Source organism: Amblyomma maculatum, chromosome 3 (genome assembly GCF_055883805.1).
Source record: "Amblyomma maculatum isolate TAMU_Amacu chromosome 3, ASM5588380v1, whole genome shotgun sequence".
In the NCBI taxonomy this organism is placed as follows: Eukaryota; Metazoa; Arthropoda; class Arachnida; order Ixodida; family Ixodidae; genus Amblyomma; species Amblyomma maculatum.
Genome location: NC_139346.1, coordinates 97,333,157 through 97,352,523, shown reverse-complemented (window position 1 = coordinate 97,352,523; position 19,367 = coordinate 97,333,157). Strand labels below are relative to the sequence as shown.

Genomic DNA, 19,367 nt, shown 5'->3' with positions numbered 1-19,367 from the left:
TTTCTAGGATGCCTGAGGAGAGGCAGCGTGTACCTGAGTGACGTCCTCTCCAGGAAGACCGCGGCAGCAATCAAGCGACGGCTCGTGACAGTGAAGTAATAGGACGGCGGGCACAACGAGCAGGAAAACGTGACATCTTCAACTCAGTCTAGAAGCTGAAAGCCAGAATAAATTGATGTGAAGCCTCACAAACTTAGCTGTAAGTGCCATTTTTTTATTAGCAGGGCTTTGAGCATGTTTTGAATATTTAAGAAAAACCAATAAAAAGTGCTGTTTAAACCTACATTTGACGATGCTCAGGCTTTTTTGAGCTACATACGTATGGGTTGCTTTTCACCTGCCCGGAGAACACCATTACTGATGCCACAAAGTTAGAGCCCGCTTGGAGGAGAAGATGCGCATCTCAAAATACTGTCGCAGAGCTAATTTTGCATGCACAATTGAACTGCGGACGTTTTAATGGGTACACCATAGGCCATGGATGAGTACACCACTAATTATACATGGATAAACCACCGGGCATTGTGTACCGCCGAAGTGGTTGGGCCATGTGTGGGTAAGCCATGGCCCATATGCATGACCCTAGCGCGGCAGTAGGCTGGCCAAGTCGGCCATACTCGTTGGCCCGAGGTCCACTGCCGACGGTGGATAAACCACCGGCCAGCGAGTACCGCCGAAGTGGTTGGGCCATGTGTGGGTAAGCCATGGCCCATTCATGATTCTAGCGCGGCAGTAGGCTGGTCAAGTCGGCAAGCCATGGCCCATGCATGACCCTAGCGCGGCAATAGGCTGGCCAAGTCGGCCGCACTCGTCGGCCCGAGGTCGATTGCTGATGATCGGCCGTTCTTAGGCCATTGTCAATCCCCGACCTCGGGCTGAGGTAGGTGGCCTAGGTCGGCCCGGTGAGTTTCAGTCGGCCATATTGGCAAGGGCCGAGTGCGGGCCGACCATAGGCTTGCCACTTGGGACTTTAATGGCAGAAAGTGAAGTGGAACTCAAGAGACATCTGATGCGCGTACAAGACGAGAGTGAGAAGTTTGGGCTTAAAGTGAACATTAAAAAGACAAAGATCATGGCGTCTTGCCCTATCAAGTCCTGGAGAATCAAGAGACAAGAAGTGGAATCTGTGAAAGGTTTTCTCTTCTTGGGCTCCAAGATTACCCCGGAAGGAGACTGCAGCCATAATATTAGGAGACGCCTGCTTCAGGGAAAGAGAGCCATGATTAGCCTTGACCGCCTAGTAAAGCGCAGAGACATTAGTCTGCCAACCAAGATCCGTATAACTCGTGCTATGGTCTTTCCAGTTGTGATGTATGGATGCGAGAGTTGGACTGTGAAGAAGGCTGACCGCCGAAAAATTGATGCGTTTGAATTGTGGTGCTGGCGGAGACTCTTGAGAGTTCCTTGGACTGCCAGAGGATCAAATCAGTCGATATTGTCGGCCATACACCCTGACTGCTCATTGTAGGGTCAAATTCTAAAGCTGAGCTACTTTGGTCACCTGATGAGCAGAGAGGAGTCGCTGGAGAAAGATTTCATGTTGGGAAAGGTTGAGGGTCGCCGTAGAAGGGGTAGGCAGCGAACGGGATGGTTAGATGGCATCCTCGAGGCGCAGCAAATGAAGTTATGTGATGTTAGGAAGATAGTGAGAGGCCGGAAAGCGTGGCGTGACATGGTCCATAGCGTCACGAAGAGTCGGACACAACTGAACGAATGAAGTGAACTGAACGCTACCCTACTATCTTTCATTCCACAGCCCTCTCCGTTGCCCTCGACGTAAGTACGACCCTTCTCGTTAGCAACCAGGTTTCACCTCCATAGGCGAGTATAAGTAGGATGAAAATGTTGTATACTTTCCTCTCGAGCGATAGCGGTAAGCTGCTTCTCATAATCTGCGAGTGCTTGCAAAATGCGCTCCATCGCAATCTTATTCTCCTTGGTATTTCCCTTTCATTGTCCGTATCTGCGGTTGCTACCTGCCCGAAATACTTATTCGTCTTCTACCAGTGATTCGCTACCTTATGTTAACTGCTGTACCTTCTCGATGCTGTTGAATACTACCTTAGTCTTCCGCATATTGATTTTCAAGCAAACCTTTCTGCTTTTCAAATCAAAGTCTAAAAACATTTTTTTTGCAGTTCTTCCCCTGAGTTACTCAGCAAGACAATGTCATCAGTGAAACACAAATTATTGAGGTATTCTCGGTCTATCCCTATTCCTACCTGTTACCAATCCAAGTCGTTGAGTGCTTCCTGTAAGCAAGCTATGAAAATACTGGGGAGATCGTGTCTTCTTGCCTAACACATTTTTTTACAAGAGTTTTGTTACTTTATTTACGCAGAATTATGGTTATGTGCAGCTAATATATATATATATCTATATATTTCAAATACGGCTCGTCTACAGCTCAGTTGCATTACACAATGCTATTTGGTTCTTTAGTTGTCTACAGCCTAGACTGAACTAACAGCGTGCACTGGTTGTCTTACTAGAACGTTTTCTTGTAGGATTAGAGCGTAACGCTATCCCCTGCAACACAGTTAATTAAAGTATCTCACATAATTTTCTTCCTAGCTCACCAGTCGTGGTTTGAAGAAACACTGTCTTCAGGACTGAACCTAACTGAAAAAACGTTATCCTTTACATTTAGAATCGCGCCGCATTTGACGGCACAAAGAAGACAATATGAAACACTGTTTTCAGTCTCTTTCTATCGTCAAATACGCTATATATGTGCAAATGAAAACCGGTCTCAGCTATCACATTTTAATGTGTATTATAGCCCTTTATTCCGCAATATGTGCAGACATGAGCTGGGGCTAGGTGCTGCCTGATATGGTTAGAAGGAGGGCACGTTGATTTTAAATGATTGAGGTCTCTTCTCGAATAAGAGCAGATATATATGAACTATTAATTGATATAAAACATAAAACAAAACTTTCGGGATAATTACAGAATTTTCACTGGAGGAATGCGAGAACACCTCTTCTATAGCTTTTGCTAGCAAGGCCAGGGCTCGTGCCGCACAGTGCAAATTTCTATTCTTGACATGCGCTTGTTACGCTGCTCCTGCAAGTGTGTTATTAGACGGTACACTGTAGAATCTGTCATGTGGCGTTCCAGGTACGCGTTCTTTGCAGTGACTCCCAAAGTGTGGGACTGGCGGTACGGCGCCGCTTGTCATCGCACCTTCTACGTTACCATGGAGAAGCAGGAACGCCAGTCCAGGAAAAACATCACCTGATATCTCGCGCCGGAATCTTGCAAATAAACCGCGCGTACGCGTGATTTTCATCATGAGCCAAGAAAGGCTTTGTCTTGATGATGCCAAGTACCGCCTATTTTTTATCAGCGTAAGTCTCTTATGATAGTAAGTTTCATGACTCGCTGGCCTCGGGGTGGTGTACTTCGGGGGCGTAGTTACACTAGTGATATCGTGTAATCTTTGATGAGAAGTCGCCTCTATCTGCGCTCATATTTTCAACTCTTGTATAAATGTAAACGTTTCATTTCTCTATCCGTCTGTGTTAATATGAGGCATCGGTGTGTCCTTCCACGCATCGCCATTGTGTCCGGCTCAGTACTCTTCGAGAAGCCAGTCGAGGCCATGAATAATGGCAGTGTAGGCGAAAAAAGGTAAATTAATTTTCTCGCGGTTGTGGGAGGCAAAGGAACGAAAATTGTATTCGAATGTGCTTCAATGCATGATAGAAAAACAAAATATCGACTACCTTGAACCACTGATAATGAATGTAGCTGTAAACGCTTAGTAAAGGTAATGTTTATTCGCCGACAATTCATCAACCGTTACCTTGCGCTGCGGTTCGCTCATCCTCTCAGTGGGAAAAAGCCATGGGGGAATTGCGAGACGGTATGTGCTAATGATCTTTAAAATCCATTCATTTTCAGTCGGTTTCTCTTGCGAACTCAGTGAATAGGAGTTTGAAGTAGTGTTCATCCTTTCTGCTGGAAAGAGCAAAAATATGCAAATATTTAAGCAAGCTACACAGTAACTAGTAAAATAGTCTAAATGTACAGGAGAGGGTGTACTGCTCTGAAGTTTTGACAAGTATGGAGTGTCCTGTAAACATATATTTTTTCTCATGCTTATAGTGCATGCTTGGCACCACGTATATGTTTGTTTTCTATTCGTAAGCCAGGTGGGATAATTGTCATAATGTTTACGTTTTTTATTCTATAGTAATTTAGTACAAGCCTAATACTTGTGCTAAGCGCTCTTTTGGAACGCTTTCTTCTGAAAAGAGTGAACACATGCGGATGTAAAGAGGTCACCTGATAAAACAGAAACTTGATGAAATGACACCCAAGAACTAAAACGAAGTGGACACGAAGCACAGCTTTTGACACTGAGACAGATTTTAAAAATTAGAAAAAACTGCCAGTCTGTAGATTCGTGTTGTTATATTTACCTAATATTATATGTACTTACCACAAACAATGCCAGAAAACAGCACCAAGATGAAGGCTTTCCTTATAAACATATTTTCGCTTGTCTGAAATGAAAAGAACCAGCACTGTTCTTGCCATAAACGCGCATGTTACTTCCGTACCAACCCCAGATTGTCAAAAGAACTGCTCAAAATAATTCCTATATATTACCAGTTGTTCTGACCAATACTTTGCCAAGAATATTTCCGCATTCATGCATACAATATCTCTGAAATTATTTATTGTTCATTGCTTCTAGGGTAATGTCGCCATCCTCGGTTACAGCTGAATAGCTATTCTGTAGGGAGATCGTGAACGCTTCTGCCCTCCCCCTCACTGCTAATTAGTTGATGGGTTTCTTTCTTACTAATCTGTTGCGTTCCTTCTTCAGATTTAGGCTAACTCGGGACCTCACCATCCTGTAGTCACTGCATCGCACTTTCCCGATTACCTCTACATCTTGCAAAATGGCGGATGTTGAACACATTATGAAGTCGATTTCATTTTTAGTCTCCCCGTTAGCACTTTTCCACGTCCATTTGCGGTTCTTCTGTTTGCTGAGGAATGTATTCATGATTCGTAAGTTATTGCGCTCTGCAATCTCAACTAGTAACGCCCCCCCCCCCCCCCCCCCTGCTATTCCTAGAACCAATGCCATAGTCACCTACTGCCTGGTCTCCTGGCTGCTTTTTCCCTACCTTGGCATTAAAGTCGCCAAATAATACGGTATACTGCGTCTTTACTTTTCGCATTGCCGATCATTGCTGAGTGTGCGGTAGAAGTAGGCGGTAGGATAGTTAAAGAGGATACCGGTAAGCTGTCTAAGGAGATGAAAGATTTGATTAGGAAACGCCAGACTTTGAAAGCTTCGAATCCAACAGAACAGATAGAATTCGCCGAGATATCAATGCTAAGCAATAAGCGCAAGATGGCCGATATAAGGACGTATAACATGGAAAAAATTGAGCATGCTGTAAAAAACGAGGGAAACCTTAAAGCGGTAAACAAGAAATTGGGCATAGGCACAAACGAGGTGTATGCGATAAGGGACAAGGCGGGCAACGTCATCACGAATATGAACAAGATAGTCAAAGTAGCCGAGGAGTTCTATACATATCTCTACAGTACCCAGAGTAGTCAGGACCGTAATGAGATTGGTGGTAGGGAAATACAGTCAGACGTTCCACCAGTTATGAAGGACGAGGTCAAAAAAGCGCTAGAAACTATGACAAGGGGGAAATAAGCTGGAGAGGATCAGATAACTACAGATTTGCTGAAGGACGGGGGAGATATCATGCTAGAAAAACTGGCCACCATACGCAGTGCCTGGTGTCATCGACGGTACCGGAACCATGGAAGAATGCAAACATCATCCTCATTCATAAGGAAGGGGACTCTAAGGACACTAAAAGTTACAGACCGATCAGCTTACTGTCTGTTACGTATAAGATATTTGCTAAGGTAATCGCTAATAGAATCAGGACAACCTTAGACTGCAATCAAGCAACGGAGGAAGCAGGTTTTCGGAAACGGTACTCTACTATCGATCATATCCATACCATCAATCAGGTGATAGAAATATACTCGGGATATAACCAGCCCTCATCATCATCATCATCATCATCAGCATCATCATCATCATCATCATCATCATCATCATCATCATCATCATCAGCCTGATTATACCCACTGCAGGGCGAAGGCCTCTCCCATATTTCTCCACTTAACCCGATTCTGTGCTTGCTGCATCCACTTGACCCCTGCGAACTTCTTAATCTCATCCACCCACCTAACGTTCTGCCGCCCCCTGCTACGCTTTCCTTCCCCTGGAATCCAGTTTGTTACCCTCAGCGACCATCGGTTATCCTCTCTTCGCACTACAATTCCTGCCCATATCCATTTCTTCTTCTTAATTTCCACTAGAATGTCGTTAACTTGAGTTATTTCTCTGTCCCACTCTGCACGCTTTCTATCTCTTAATGTTACCCCTACCATTTTTCGTTCCATAGCCCTCTGGGTTGTCCTCAACTTAAGTAAAACTCTCTTGGTTAGCCTCCTCGTTTCAGCCCTATAGGTGAGTACAGGCAAGATGCAACTGTTGTATACTTTCCTCTTGAGCGATCCTAGAACCAATGCCATAGTCACCTACTGCCTGGTCTCCTGGCTGCTTTTTCCCTACCATGGCATTAAAGTCGCCAAATAATACAGTATACTGCGTCTTTACTTTTCGCATTGCCGATAATTGCTGAGTGTGCGGTAGAAGTAGGCGGTAGGATAGTTAAAGAGGATACCGGTAACCCCTATACATAGAGTTCATTGATTACGAAAAAGCATTTGACTCAGTTGAAACCTCGGCGGTGATGCAGGAATTACGAACTCGGGGGGCAGACGAGCCGTACGTGAAAGGGCTGAAAGATATATATAGTGGCAGCACAGCAACCAGAGTTCTGCACAAAGAAAGTAACAAAATTCCCATAAAGAAAGGTGTTAGGCAAGGAGACACAATCTCCCCAGTACTATTCACAGCTTGCTTAGTGGAAGTATTCAGAGACTTGGAATGTGAGCAGTTGGGATAAGGGTAGAGGGAGAATACCTCAAGTAATCTGCGATTTGCTGATGATATTGCCTTGCTAAGCAACTCGTGGGATGCACTGAAAATAATGATTGATGACCTAGACAGGAAAAGTAGAAAGGTATGCTTGAAGATCAATATCCAGAAGACTAAGGTAATGTTCAACATCCTCGGGAAGGAGCAGCAGTTTACATTAGGTAGCGAAGTACTGGAAGTAGTAGGCGAATATGTTTACTTAGGACATGTAGTAACTGCAGATCTGGACCATGAAAATGAAATAACAAGAACAATAAGGTTGGGATGGAGCGCATTTGGCAAGCACTCGCAAATTATGACTAGCAGCTTACCGGTGCCGCTCAAGAGGAAAGTATACAACACTTGCATCTTACATGTACTCACCTATGTGGCTTAAACGTAAAGGCTAACCAAGAGAGTTCTACTTAAGTTGAGGACAACCCAGAGGGCTATGGAATGAAAAATGGTAGGGGTAACATTAAGAGATAGGAAGCGTGCAGAGTGGGTCAGAGAAATAACTCAAATTACCGACATTCTAGTGGAAATTAAGAAGAAGAAATGGACATGGGCAGGACATGTGGTGCGAAGAGAGGATAAGCGATGGTCGCTTAGGGTAACACACTGGATTCTAGGGGAAGGAAAGCATAGCAGGGGGTGGCAGAAAGTTAGGTGGGCGGATGAGATTAAGAAGTTCGCAGGGGTCAAGCGGATGCAGCTAGCACAGAACCGGGTTCAGTAGAAAAATATGGGGGAGGCCTTCGCCCTGGAGTGGGTGTAGTCAGGGTGATGATGATGATGTATACAATATCACTTACGGTCGTAGCGACACTCACCCATCAGACATTTTTAGAATGTTTGCAAATAATACCGAGTAATTGTTTTTGAGCCCCCATAAAGATTCTTCTGCCACAATCACAATTTTGCATCGAACGTTTGCTTTGGCATGCGTTTAATCGGCACGTCTAATGCACCATTCTCCAAAATCATGTGCTGCGTGATTGTCAGTCCTGTTATTGAAAAAAAAAGCAAATTGCATGGACGAAATGAGGAGAACACAGGGTCTAGTTGGAAGCTAACATCACCGGGCAGTGATTGGTTGGCAAATTCTGGGCTAGAATAGCTAACTGATCCAGTTAGTAAGGAATGCGTTAGTAGCAATACTGTATACTTCCATGGCAAAGAAGTCGCGTTTATTAATAATTTTGACTCATAACGGCTTCGTGTTGCGTCAGGAGGGCTTGACCTCTTGACGCAGCGATAGCATAAAACGATATGCGGCTTCTATGTAAACTTCGATTGATAGAAAACGCCTTAGTGTCTGTCCTTTTTTTCATCCCTCGCCTGTGCGCATACCTCCATTGCTCTAAAGATTGTCAGCCGTTAGGAGACCATATGATAAATATTCGAACAAGATGCCAATGCTGGTAGCTTGTATTTTGGGTATGTATCACATCGGGACGCTTGGATCTCGAACTGAATGCGCGAACGGTTTGGTTAAAGAAGTGATTGATATCTCTCGCAAGTGGTCTTTCACATCATAATGTGGCTTATCACTGCATTCCTATGATTACGTGCAGAACCAGAAGCACATAGTAAGCGATTCGTTGCTAGGCGAGTTGTAAAATGAATTAATATACGTCGAGGCGACTCGTAAGGAGACCATTTAAAGCTGATTTATCTTAACCAGTAAAAGCTGAACGTATGTTTCCTTGATGTTACAGTTCATTGTGAAGTTAATCTTTTTTTAACTCGTGAATACTAACAAATGTCTTAATCGGTTCAGTCTAACATGAGGTCAAGGAAGGTAATAAGATTTGAGACAATAATGAAAAAGTAGGACTCAATGAGTAAACACATACGTAAAAAAGATAAACCAGGAAGCGTTGAATTGTTTTTTTTATTTTATGTTAAAAAAATAAAAAAATTTAGCCTAACATGTCAATGTACACGTGGCCTATAGGATCCTAATATTACGTACTGTCTAATCAGCACGCTCACTTTGATCTTTGGCAAAGCAGTATTGAACAGCGAATCTGACGTTACAGCCTTAAAGTGATGCGCGATAATATTCTTTCAATAAGTTTGCGGGGTATCATTGGTTCTTATATCACTTTTCAAAGTCATGCTTAGCTAGTGAAACCATCCATTCCAGAGTTCATAACGTTCCAGGGAATCCCAAAGAAGACCATTATCATGAACTCAGGGTACTACCGCGAGCGTGAGCCTGGGGTTGTACCCTGGCTCCTATCATGCAACGGGTCGGCGTCTACCACAGATGGGACGACGAGACGAATCTGCACAAGGATATTTTTACCTAAGCGATGTTACTGATTTATGGTATTGCGCCACCTTCAATACGAAGCTCGGAAATTTTTGGTCGCTCGAGTGCAAAGAAACTTTGTGCCCAGCATCGCTTGCGTGAATGGTAGCAGCAGGTCGGAGAAAGCTTTATGAGCTCTATAGATGTCGTTCACTGATACGAAAGCTCCAATGTATGATGCCGAAAAAATAGATTAACTGGAAAGGTATAGCAGGTGATGCTTTTCAAGTGCAATTAGCTCGCGACGTGCACATCGATATCGAAGCGTTCATTTCTGCCAGAACTTTGAAGAGGTGCGCAAGCAGCGGGTATTTGCTCAGCAGCACGAAGTGCAAGTTGAATCTCTCGCGGGATTGAAGCTTGCAGCCGACAACACCTCTATGCTGCAGCAAATAAGACTTCGTACGTGAAGAGGTAGCTTGTCAACTCTCTCTGGCATTGCCCTCAAGAGGCGTTGCCTTAAGTAGCTCGAGCTCTCCGACACGCAATAAGAGCTGGTTACTGAGGTACGTCCGTGCGTTACATCGACGTCGCCGCAAGACCTTGCGCAGGTCCTCGAACTTACACCGACGTCCTATCAAACCCCACCTCCTGTCTATCCTGCATGTTTGTACCTATGTTATCATCGGCATATCTTCTGCGAAACGGCTAAAAGAGCAAGCAATCCAGGCGCACACGTAACATGCGCCTCATATGCTACATTTGCGGCCTGCCTGAATATATTGACCATTGCTGCCTTCGCCATCTTCAAGCGTCAGCACCACCTGCGCAAACTTTAAGGTACCATCCTCAAATGCCTCTGTATTTCATGCCTATCGACAGACTGTTCAGTCGTCTTTTCTCCCCTTATCATTCAGTCCTCTCCAGCCGCCGGTCCTCATCGCCGCAATGCTGCTTATCTCCCCTATGCACCTTCACCTTATGTCTTCTCAAGATGAAAACTAGTGTTGAAGTTCCTGGAGCAAGAACTGCGCTTCACAATTTCGCAAACCTTATCCATCACCTGCTTACCTTTATGATGTTTTTGCTGAGGGTGCTTCTCTGATGACTCTAATCGACACCGCTGAGCGAAAAGTTTGTAGCTGTTTGAAAAAACGTCACGTTGCCAGTTTCCAGACTCACGGTGGCCAGGCGCCAGCTGAGCCGATCACGCGTTAGCAGCATGCACCGCTCTAGTTAGGATCCAGGACTTACTGTACCTAATCGACTTCGTCGTGCGGCCTTCTTTCTCTCATTCTGCTATTTTAGATTACGATTTGCTTTCGCATCACGAAACTGTCATCGATAGTGCTGGCGCTGAATTCGGGTTCTCCGTTTTGCCCTGCTCCTTGCTATGAAGGCGGAATCCATTTTTCTTAACCAAAAAAGAGTATTTGACGATTATTTAGGCTCCTTCAAAATTTTACTACCATCTTAATCAGACACGTAGCGAGGCGGACCCCCCTCCCCCCAAAAACTCCCAAAAGCTCACGAGCGTGCTGTTGCGGGCTAGTTTGTTTAACATAATTTGAAAAAGGACGAAGAGAGGAACGAACAACACAGTGCTTCTGTTGTCCACTCCCCTCTCCTTCCTGGTTTTGCGCTGTTCCCAGTTTTTATATGCAAGCGCACTCGTTCACTATGTCTATCCAGGTTTTAAAGCTCTGCGTCACCATCTGGTAACCGAGCCGGCTGAAGCTGCAAACCTGTGCTACCAACTTTCAGTCAGAGGTACTATTCCTACACCATGCAGGAACATTTGTGTGACTTGGTTACAAAGCGAGGATTTATATTTAATTCGTTCCTGCCAACTTGAACACCATATATCACGGTGCTCCTCACAAGTATGCCTCCGGCAGGCGGTAGTTGGCTGGTGACATTACTCGACGGTCCATGGGAGGAGTCATAACTGACTAGGCCTACACTCAAAATTTTGGTGGTCCACGACAAATAAGGTCGGAAAATCTGAAATATTGATAGACCGTCAATATTTCGATGCATTCACGCAGATGGTGCTGGTTAGCTAACCCCAACTGTGCCTCATTTTTTAAGACCCCCGCTGGCCGCACGGGCTTCCAAAGCACTGTCATATCACTTTACAAGTATTTGCAGGTGTTGGGCAAGGCTCGGAAGTGATCGTAATACGGAAGCGAGCGCACAAACAATAGCAGTACGTGTGTGCAGTGCAACTAGCAGGAAGGTGACAGAGACATATACGGTATTGAAGGAAATGACGCAAAACGGAGAACGGGGTGCTTGAACGAGAGTGATTATCTCAGCTAAGCAATGGCTCAATAGTTTCAGCTTTCTCATTATTGCACTGTTTTGAAAAATCAAGTAACTGCTGTTGGAAAAGCTTCATGAAACCTTTCAAACTATATATGTTTCACAGTTCACCCGAAAAAAATTGAAACTTGTGGATATCGCAATGTTCGTGAGTAACCTTAGGCGTAGTAACTGATACGTCTCAGTCCGCCAGATGTCATCACTGCAAAGCTTTTGCGTTCGCATTACCGACGTTGATAGCGCATACCTCGGTTCTACTTACGTTGTTGAAATATTTACTCTTTGCAACTATCCCAGGTCAGAATAACTGAAACTTGGTGGCGATGAGGGCCTTTTAAATGCTCATATATTCGCTGTGCTGTTGCAGGGGTGGCATAATGCTAACCTATGGGACGTTATAAGGAGCATATTTCACATGGCTCATGCGCGCTCTTTTTTGTTTGTTCAGGAAGGTCTAAATACGAAATGGCTATAGGAACCGCGTGGTGCAGTTGATTCCTTGGGAATCCTGGAGTGTCTTTTCCATTACGTTTTTACAGAATGAGTTATTTGCCGCGTTAGTTTAACTCTTTCGCTACCGTGAGAAAATGGCCCTTTTTTATAGGTCTCGGAAGATAGTATATTTTTGCCAGTATAAATAATACTGCAGCGCATGTTGCAGCACACAAAATTGCACATAATTGAATGCATTTTCCAAAAATATAAGTTTCAAATCAAATATTTATTAGGGAACACACAAAAAATCAGAAAGGTGCTATTTTTGTGGCGAGTTTATAAAGCAAGATAGAAAAGAAGTAAGATAGAAAAGGTATGATAGCTACAGGCGCATTATTAATAAAGGAAATTTAGAATATACATTTTGAAGAGCAGTTACCCACGAACACTGAGTAAAACAATGAGCTATCTGTACAGCGCCGTCCTTCAGCTACATAAAGAAAACTACAAGTGGAAACAGCCTCATTTCTTGTGCCATACGATGAAGTAGTTCCTGTATTTCGTGAGGCACCAAATCATAATTGCTGCAAACTGGCTTGTAAAGGCCCGGTATACATGTTGGACATACGGCAGACCTTCAGGAATGCGTTTTTGTTGACTAAGGCCACCTGGACTCAGAGTCAAAGCTCACTAGTGAATAGCTGACGTCATTTTTGGGTAATTATCTCCACTCAACACAGTCACATAACAAAGCCGACAATATGATTTGATATTTGACTTGCGAGAAGACTTTTGACCACAAAAATTTGATGTTAATGCTGCACTACCACAAATGGCAGGTTCTTTTTTCTTTTTTTTTTCAAGTGCGGCCACCATGCCCTCTTTCGCAAAAACACATGCACATTAGTTTTCAAAAAGGTCCGTAAAAAATCTGAACGTCACCACAGCGGGAAAATTTAAACAGATTCTACAAGTGCAGTGCCAGAGTAACCATTGGGTGGCGCTAGGTGCACGAGAAACTATTCCAACATGCTGAAATCGCCGATTTAAATCATCCATCGCCGGTGACCGATTTGAATGGGCATGGTAACGAAAGAGTTAATTGGTTCTGCGGTTATTGTAATTGCTCCCTGTCGCTGCGTCATTTTCGTGTTTATTTCTCTTTGTTTTGATTTATAATACCACGTTTTTCCCCCTCCATCCGGTCCACCGGCACTCCTCACAAGGAAAAGTGGATAGACTTCTTTCCTCCGCTCAGCATATTTCTTCAGTGCACAAAAGCAATGTGGCCCTGTTTCCTTGCTTCCCTTTTTCTTTCACACGTCCACTATCTAAAGAATTTAAAGGCATCTTTCTTAATTAGTCCTTACTTTATAACCTCGCCCGTTCTTTTTTGCCCCTTTTGCCTTCGGCACCGTATGTTGCAGTCGGTGCGACTTGCCTGTTGGGCCACTGACCGCTGAGTCGTCTTCCCCGAATTTATTTAAGCTGTCAGTGAGCGAACTTCATACGCAGTCACTACTTTATCCTCCGATTCGTTGATGTCTGCCATGTTTACAGGAAAGGTGCAAAACGCGCGTGGAAGCGGCACGCAGCGGTTGTTGAGGAGGTAGTGCTATGAGACGACAATGCGGAATGCTGCGTTTGGCTTAGCAACTGCAACATTATTCATCGAAACAGCACCCGGTATCATTCGCCGACTAATCGCCTCACAGACAATTTAGTCGAACTATTGATCATGTGCTCTTTACGTCTTATTCAACCACTCGAATTGGGATCTCATGTTTGCGTATGTCATGTATATTTATAAAACAGAAAAGTGGTCTACTACCGGCTTCTATTTGTTATGCGTTATTTACGGCCATCTCCTTCTGGACTCGACACCGTTCTCCCTTACGAACTTGACTCATTTGAGAATGCTCCTGTTTCGCAAGCTGCCCGACACGCAGAAGAGTATAGCCTAATCCCCAACTCCCCCAAATTTGACACCCGGTGCACCCAGAACTTCATTAGGACAGACATAAAATGACTCCACAATTTTCTTTGGGAAGTCTTGTGCGGCTTTGGATTTCACCCAGTACTCCTGGTCTCTCCTCGAAACACCTAAGTTTCATGTCAAGACCCCAACCGAGGCGTGGAAGGCACCTCGCCTATTAATTACATGATAGAACTTTTAAAGCCATCTCCTCATCTTCGTAGGCTGGATGTGAAACTGATCACGCCCAGCGCCATGAGCGATTATTACCCCGCCAACACGCCTACACCGTAACTAACCAGGATGGCGGTTATTTTCCCCGGCGGCAAATGTGACGACGATGAGCATTCTTATGGAGATGAACTTGTGAACATTCTATTGAGCGCCATTGCTATAGCTTCGTGTGTATGCTCTATTCTCGACCTGTCTGATCGTTGACCGCTGTCGTGATGGTAATTATTGGGCTATTAACATAATGTTTCTGATTTACACATTATTTATTCTATATGATAAAGGTGAACTGAAAAGTTGGAGAACACATTAAAAAAATCCCCGTTTCATACTTTCTATCAGGAAACTCTCACGTGTATCTTTATTCTGAGCTGAAAATAATTATTCATAATAGGTAATGGATTGGCGGTCTCTGAATGTGCCCTCCAATTTCGCAAGTCACATGTATGGTCTAAGGTCAATATTTAAAATTCAGAATTATGACCGAGTTAGATGATTTAATAAATGCAAAACAAGTTTTTTTGTGGCGCCGAAGAGAAATTATTTCCCCAAAGTAAAAAGATAAAAAAGTTTTATTGGGGTATTTATTTATTATCTAGCTAATAAAAGCATACTGTATCTTACCTAATCTCTGCGGGAACCACAAATACGGTGCCAGGGCTTGAATGAATCTAAAGCGCGTTAACAGTGTTTTACTGGAGACCTTATAAAAAACACTCGGTATATATAACTGAAGAAAAAAAAATCAAAGTCAGCGAGGCGTAGGAGAGCGAAGGTGTTTATTGCTGTTCTCTCAGTTTCCATCTTTTGACATAAATAAGTGCTGAAAAGCTTTCATCTGGAAACGCTTTAGTATAATGAAATATAAGACAAAAAAAAGCCGCGTGTACATAGAATTACATAAACGGTTCGGGGTTCGACCTGATGCCAGTGAACATCTCCGCCAGCCCACTGTCTCACCAGAACAGGAGTCGGCCAATTTGTTGCAGTATTTGGCCGCAACCTCTGAAAATTAATCCTATAAAACTCCGGCTCTCAGTCACCAGCGCCTGCGGAGCAACTGACCACGGTGGCTGTCAGACCTCTCACGCAGCTCCGCCTCCGCTGGACAGGCCATCATTGGAAATTGATCCTGGCAACGTTGAACGCTAAAACCCTAGTTAGTGAAGCTAGTTTAGCAGTGGCTGCTAGAGGAACTAGAGAATATTAAATGGGATGCCATAGGGCTTACGGAGGTTAGGAGACAGAATGAGGCATATACTGTACTGAAGGACGGGCATGTACTTTTTTATCGAGGCTTACCGGAGAAGCGAGTAATCGAAGTAGGTTTCCTTGTCAATAAGTATATAGCTGGTAATGCAGATGAATTCTCTGGTCTTAATGAGAGGGTTACAGACTTTGTAATTAAGCGTAATAAGCTGTGTAAATTGAAGGTTGTACAAGCCTACACTGTAAAAACAAAAACACCTCTTTGGGCATTTGTCTTATTCAAAACACCCTTACACCCTGAGTCTAGGGTGATCGTGCCATTGGAAATCACCTCTTGCATGCCAAAGGGGTGCTTTGGTTGGAGAATATGCCTTAGGGTGTTACGGGCAAGCAATATCACCTAACATGCTGGGGGTATATGGCTGCGTAACTTCGTAGCCTTTTATACACAAGCGGCGCTGCTAATATAACCCAACACCTAAATAAAGCACCAAAAGTAATGCTAAAATTAAAATTACACACGAGTGCTTTCTAAAAATGAAACAGAAACTGAAACAAAATTTCACCGCCAGGAGGCTGCCGGTAGCTACGAACGCTCTTTCCAAATTTCACAATATGGCCGTTAGCATTGTGGGGTGCGTTTCGACCACGTTTCAGCGAATGCTGAATGTGCTTCTTTGATTGTGTACCTTCGTGAAATGTGTTGCATTTCCCATGCATATGTGTTACAGAAGTGTGTACGCTTGTGAAGTGCCTTCTACGTGTGGTGTTTAACGCAAACGGGCATTTATCGTGCCGGCAAGTGTCCGGGCTTCTTTTTGCTTTGCTCAGGCCGTAGGACTGCTGCACCGCTTTATGTTTGAGATGTTCGAAAGAAGAAGGCATTGACAATTTTTGTTTTCTGCGTGACTAAGAGGTATATGCGCCGACTACATTGCACTCGCGCTGAAATCGCACTGGTTGGTTCGGTGCCGATGATATGAAGGCGGACAGCGCACTTTGCGGCTGACGGAATCGTCTGTGAAGGTAAGCCTATTCTCACGCATATTGCGCTTTGTGGGAACAGTGTCCTACCGGATTGCTGCATTCTGTGTCTTTTTGTGCCGGAACGCTCCAGAATGTGCTGAAATGAAAACGTGAGACACGCGCTTGTTTTCACCTGGCTGCCAAAATGACATCGCACATGTGGTAGATGTCGCGGCGAGTTACGCAGATTTCGCGCAAAGAACATCAGTCTCAACTTTCTTGAACAGAAATAATGTATGTGCTACGTTTCCTTGCCTTTTGTACGCGCAGGAGGTTCACGAAACGATTTTCGTTTCTTGACAGTTTGATACTTGCGCTCAGTTCGCAACGACTCGGTTTTGTTCTACCGTTTCCGTTCGTGCGGCAAGGTCATGTTGGCGTACTACCTTAATTCTCCTAGCACTCTCGACTCCCCCCTCCCCCCTCCTCCCTTATCTCTTACACTTCGCGCTCGCTCTCCTGAAACCTCTTTCATGCTTCGTCGTCATCTTTCACTCGGAGCGCCGCGACCCCCCCCCCACCCCCCCCCCCCCCCCTTTTTTTTATTTACTCGGAGCATAGGCGCGCACCGTCCTGCTGCTCGGGGAGCGTCCTCCCGCAGCCCTTCTGTTTAAACTTTTTGTTCGAGGAGGCTATGTTCGTTCTCGGCGGCCGTTCAGCGCGGCACGCCTCTGCGCTCGTGCTCTCGGCATCGAAGTGCGCTGGTCGGCCGGCCTGGTTGCATAATAGTTTATTCCAAACCGCGCAAACTATATGCCGCTATCATCAGCCTATGTTAACTTCCCCGCGTCTGGATTTGCCTTTTTTAATCACAATGGGAGCATTTTTCATTTTACGGGGACCATATTTTGCGGTTGCATGGAGTGTGAATTTGCATTTTTATTACGCTGCTTTTGTTATAGCGTTTACTTTCGCTCTCGAAGAATCATTTAGGTACGTATTTTATTTTCAGCAAGACTTCAATTAAGGCACTTGTACACGTGCTAAGTCAGCTGATGTGGTTCAAACCATCCAGTTTTCATTATTTTTGTGGTCACATTTCAACATAACTGTTTGACCGCATTACTTGATTTTTGTAGTGTCTTTAGACTAGAATAAATGGATATTCCATACTGATGCCTCAGCATTCAAGTAGAGGTCGACAGCTTGAATTCTGTGGCCAAATATTGTACCGGATGTTGCTATTACAGAGTTTGATTCTGACCAGAAGTTTACTTTTTTTTGTCTTTTGCTTAAATGTACATATGAAGCGGTTATAATAGCCTTAGTCGCATATGTTTACCTTCTTTGCTCATCACAGTGCGCATATTTAGGCAAATTTGTGACTTACTGTTATTAAAAAAATTGTAATGTATGTGTTGAAAGCAGTTTACTGATTTAAAGGGCCCAGAAAACAATTTGACTTTCATATGCTAACGATGCATGTCTGTAGATTGTCTCTAAGAATTGCTTGTTGTTTGGCGATGAGTGGCAAAATACTGATGGTTTTTGCAGTTTTCTAACCTTAGTAAATATTTGTATTTGCCGTTACTAATGCCAGTTTTTGTTTTTTTGTTTCAGATATGTACAAAGGCATCAATTGCCTTAGCTTTTGTACAATGATGCCTAATATTCAGTTACTTGAAACATTGAGTAAAATGAATTCTTTATGGCTACCATTCACACAAACTTGCAGTTCTTACACGACGTCAACATGCTGATCAAGAAGGACGGCAAAGAGGCAGTTGAAATTGGCCTTAGCAAGACACTTGTCTTGGTTTTGAAGGACACCATTCGTGCAAGAAAAAAGGACATTGCCCGGGTGCTCGAAGTATGTTCTAAGAGAATGCATGAAAGGAGAAAGAAGCGTAAGTATTAAGCTGTTTCCTTCTGTTTGCTGCATGTGCTATCTAATTGGCAGTTTTTCGCTAAATGCCAACATTTTTGCCATTTTATAGATATACTAAAAACATGGCTGAGCATCAGAGAGAATCATAAAACCATAACTAGCCTGTGCATTTCTTCATATGTAACAATTTTCGCATTAGCTAAATTTAAATTACCTATTGTTCTTCTCCATTGTAATGGTGCAGCCTTTTCGAATCTGTTCAACTAGTAGCAGAGAATTAGGTGATACCTGATTCAAATCTTCACAAGCTTTGATAATTTTTGCTGTCAGATGTTTGGCTTTCAGTTTGCGTGCCTCTACATGTTTTCAATTTTGTTTATTTGCCTTCCTAAATTAGACAATAAATTATCGCCTCAAAACTCGGCTGTCTCTTTTTACCTGCAAGGAGGTACACCATTGTTGTGTTGCTTATTTCTATTGTAGATGTACAGACAGTATGCATTCTGCAACTCTTTGCAAACATTGGGAACCAGCCGGGAGCTCTGGATGTTATGTTTGTATCATTTGTAAGTTTTCTCTTTGTCATTTGAATATTCAGGAAGCCTACTTGAAACCGACATTATTAGTGAATTTTCTTTGTTTCTAAAATGGTTTACAGTCTAACTTGTAATATGTATTAGTGATTCATAATTCAAATAGAAATACTACACAAGTTTTCATCACAACTGTGAATTCTTAGCTGTGAAAGGATTATTTGCACTGTAAGTACAATCAAAAGCACTTTTAAGAGACTCCTGCCATCACATGCTTACCACGTCGTATTGCATACAAGAGTCACCTGATGAAGCACTGGTAATGTCAAGATTGGTGCAGTGTGCCATTTGACTAAGCACTCTGCTGCAGTGGACCAGCAGTGCTTTATCAGATGGCTCTTGCAGGCAGCTTGGTGGGGTTTAGCATTTGCTGGAAAGGGGTCTCTCAACCTGCTCATGCATGCTAGTACCTGACATGTTCCTAATGTCTGGAATATATAATCTGAGAG

General features: G+C 43.7%; 1 protein-coding gene across 2 annotated transcripts in view; it reads right to left on the bottom strand.

The window, feature by feature from the left end:
- Positions 1-19,367, bottom strand: part of LOC146195389 (uncharacterized) — a 41,638-nt gene that overhangs the window by 13,738 nt on the left and 8,533 nt on the right. The window contains exons 3-4 of one of the 2 annotated variants that reach the window (XM_084596227.1): positions 4,451-4,514; positions 3,812-3,966 (exon numbers count right to left, since the gene is read on the bottom strand). In XM_084596227.1, the coding sequence (XP_084452353.1) occupies positions 3,812-3,966; positions 4,451-4,514 (219 nt within the window). Of the gene's footprint in view, positions 1-3,718; positions 3,967-4,450; positions 4,515-19,367 lie in introns of those variants that run through there. The other variant, XM_084596226.1, reaches the window with a different exon arrangement.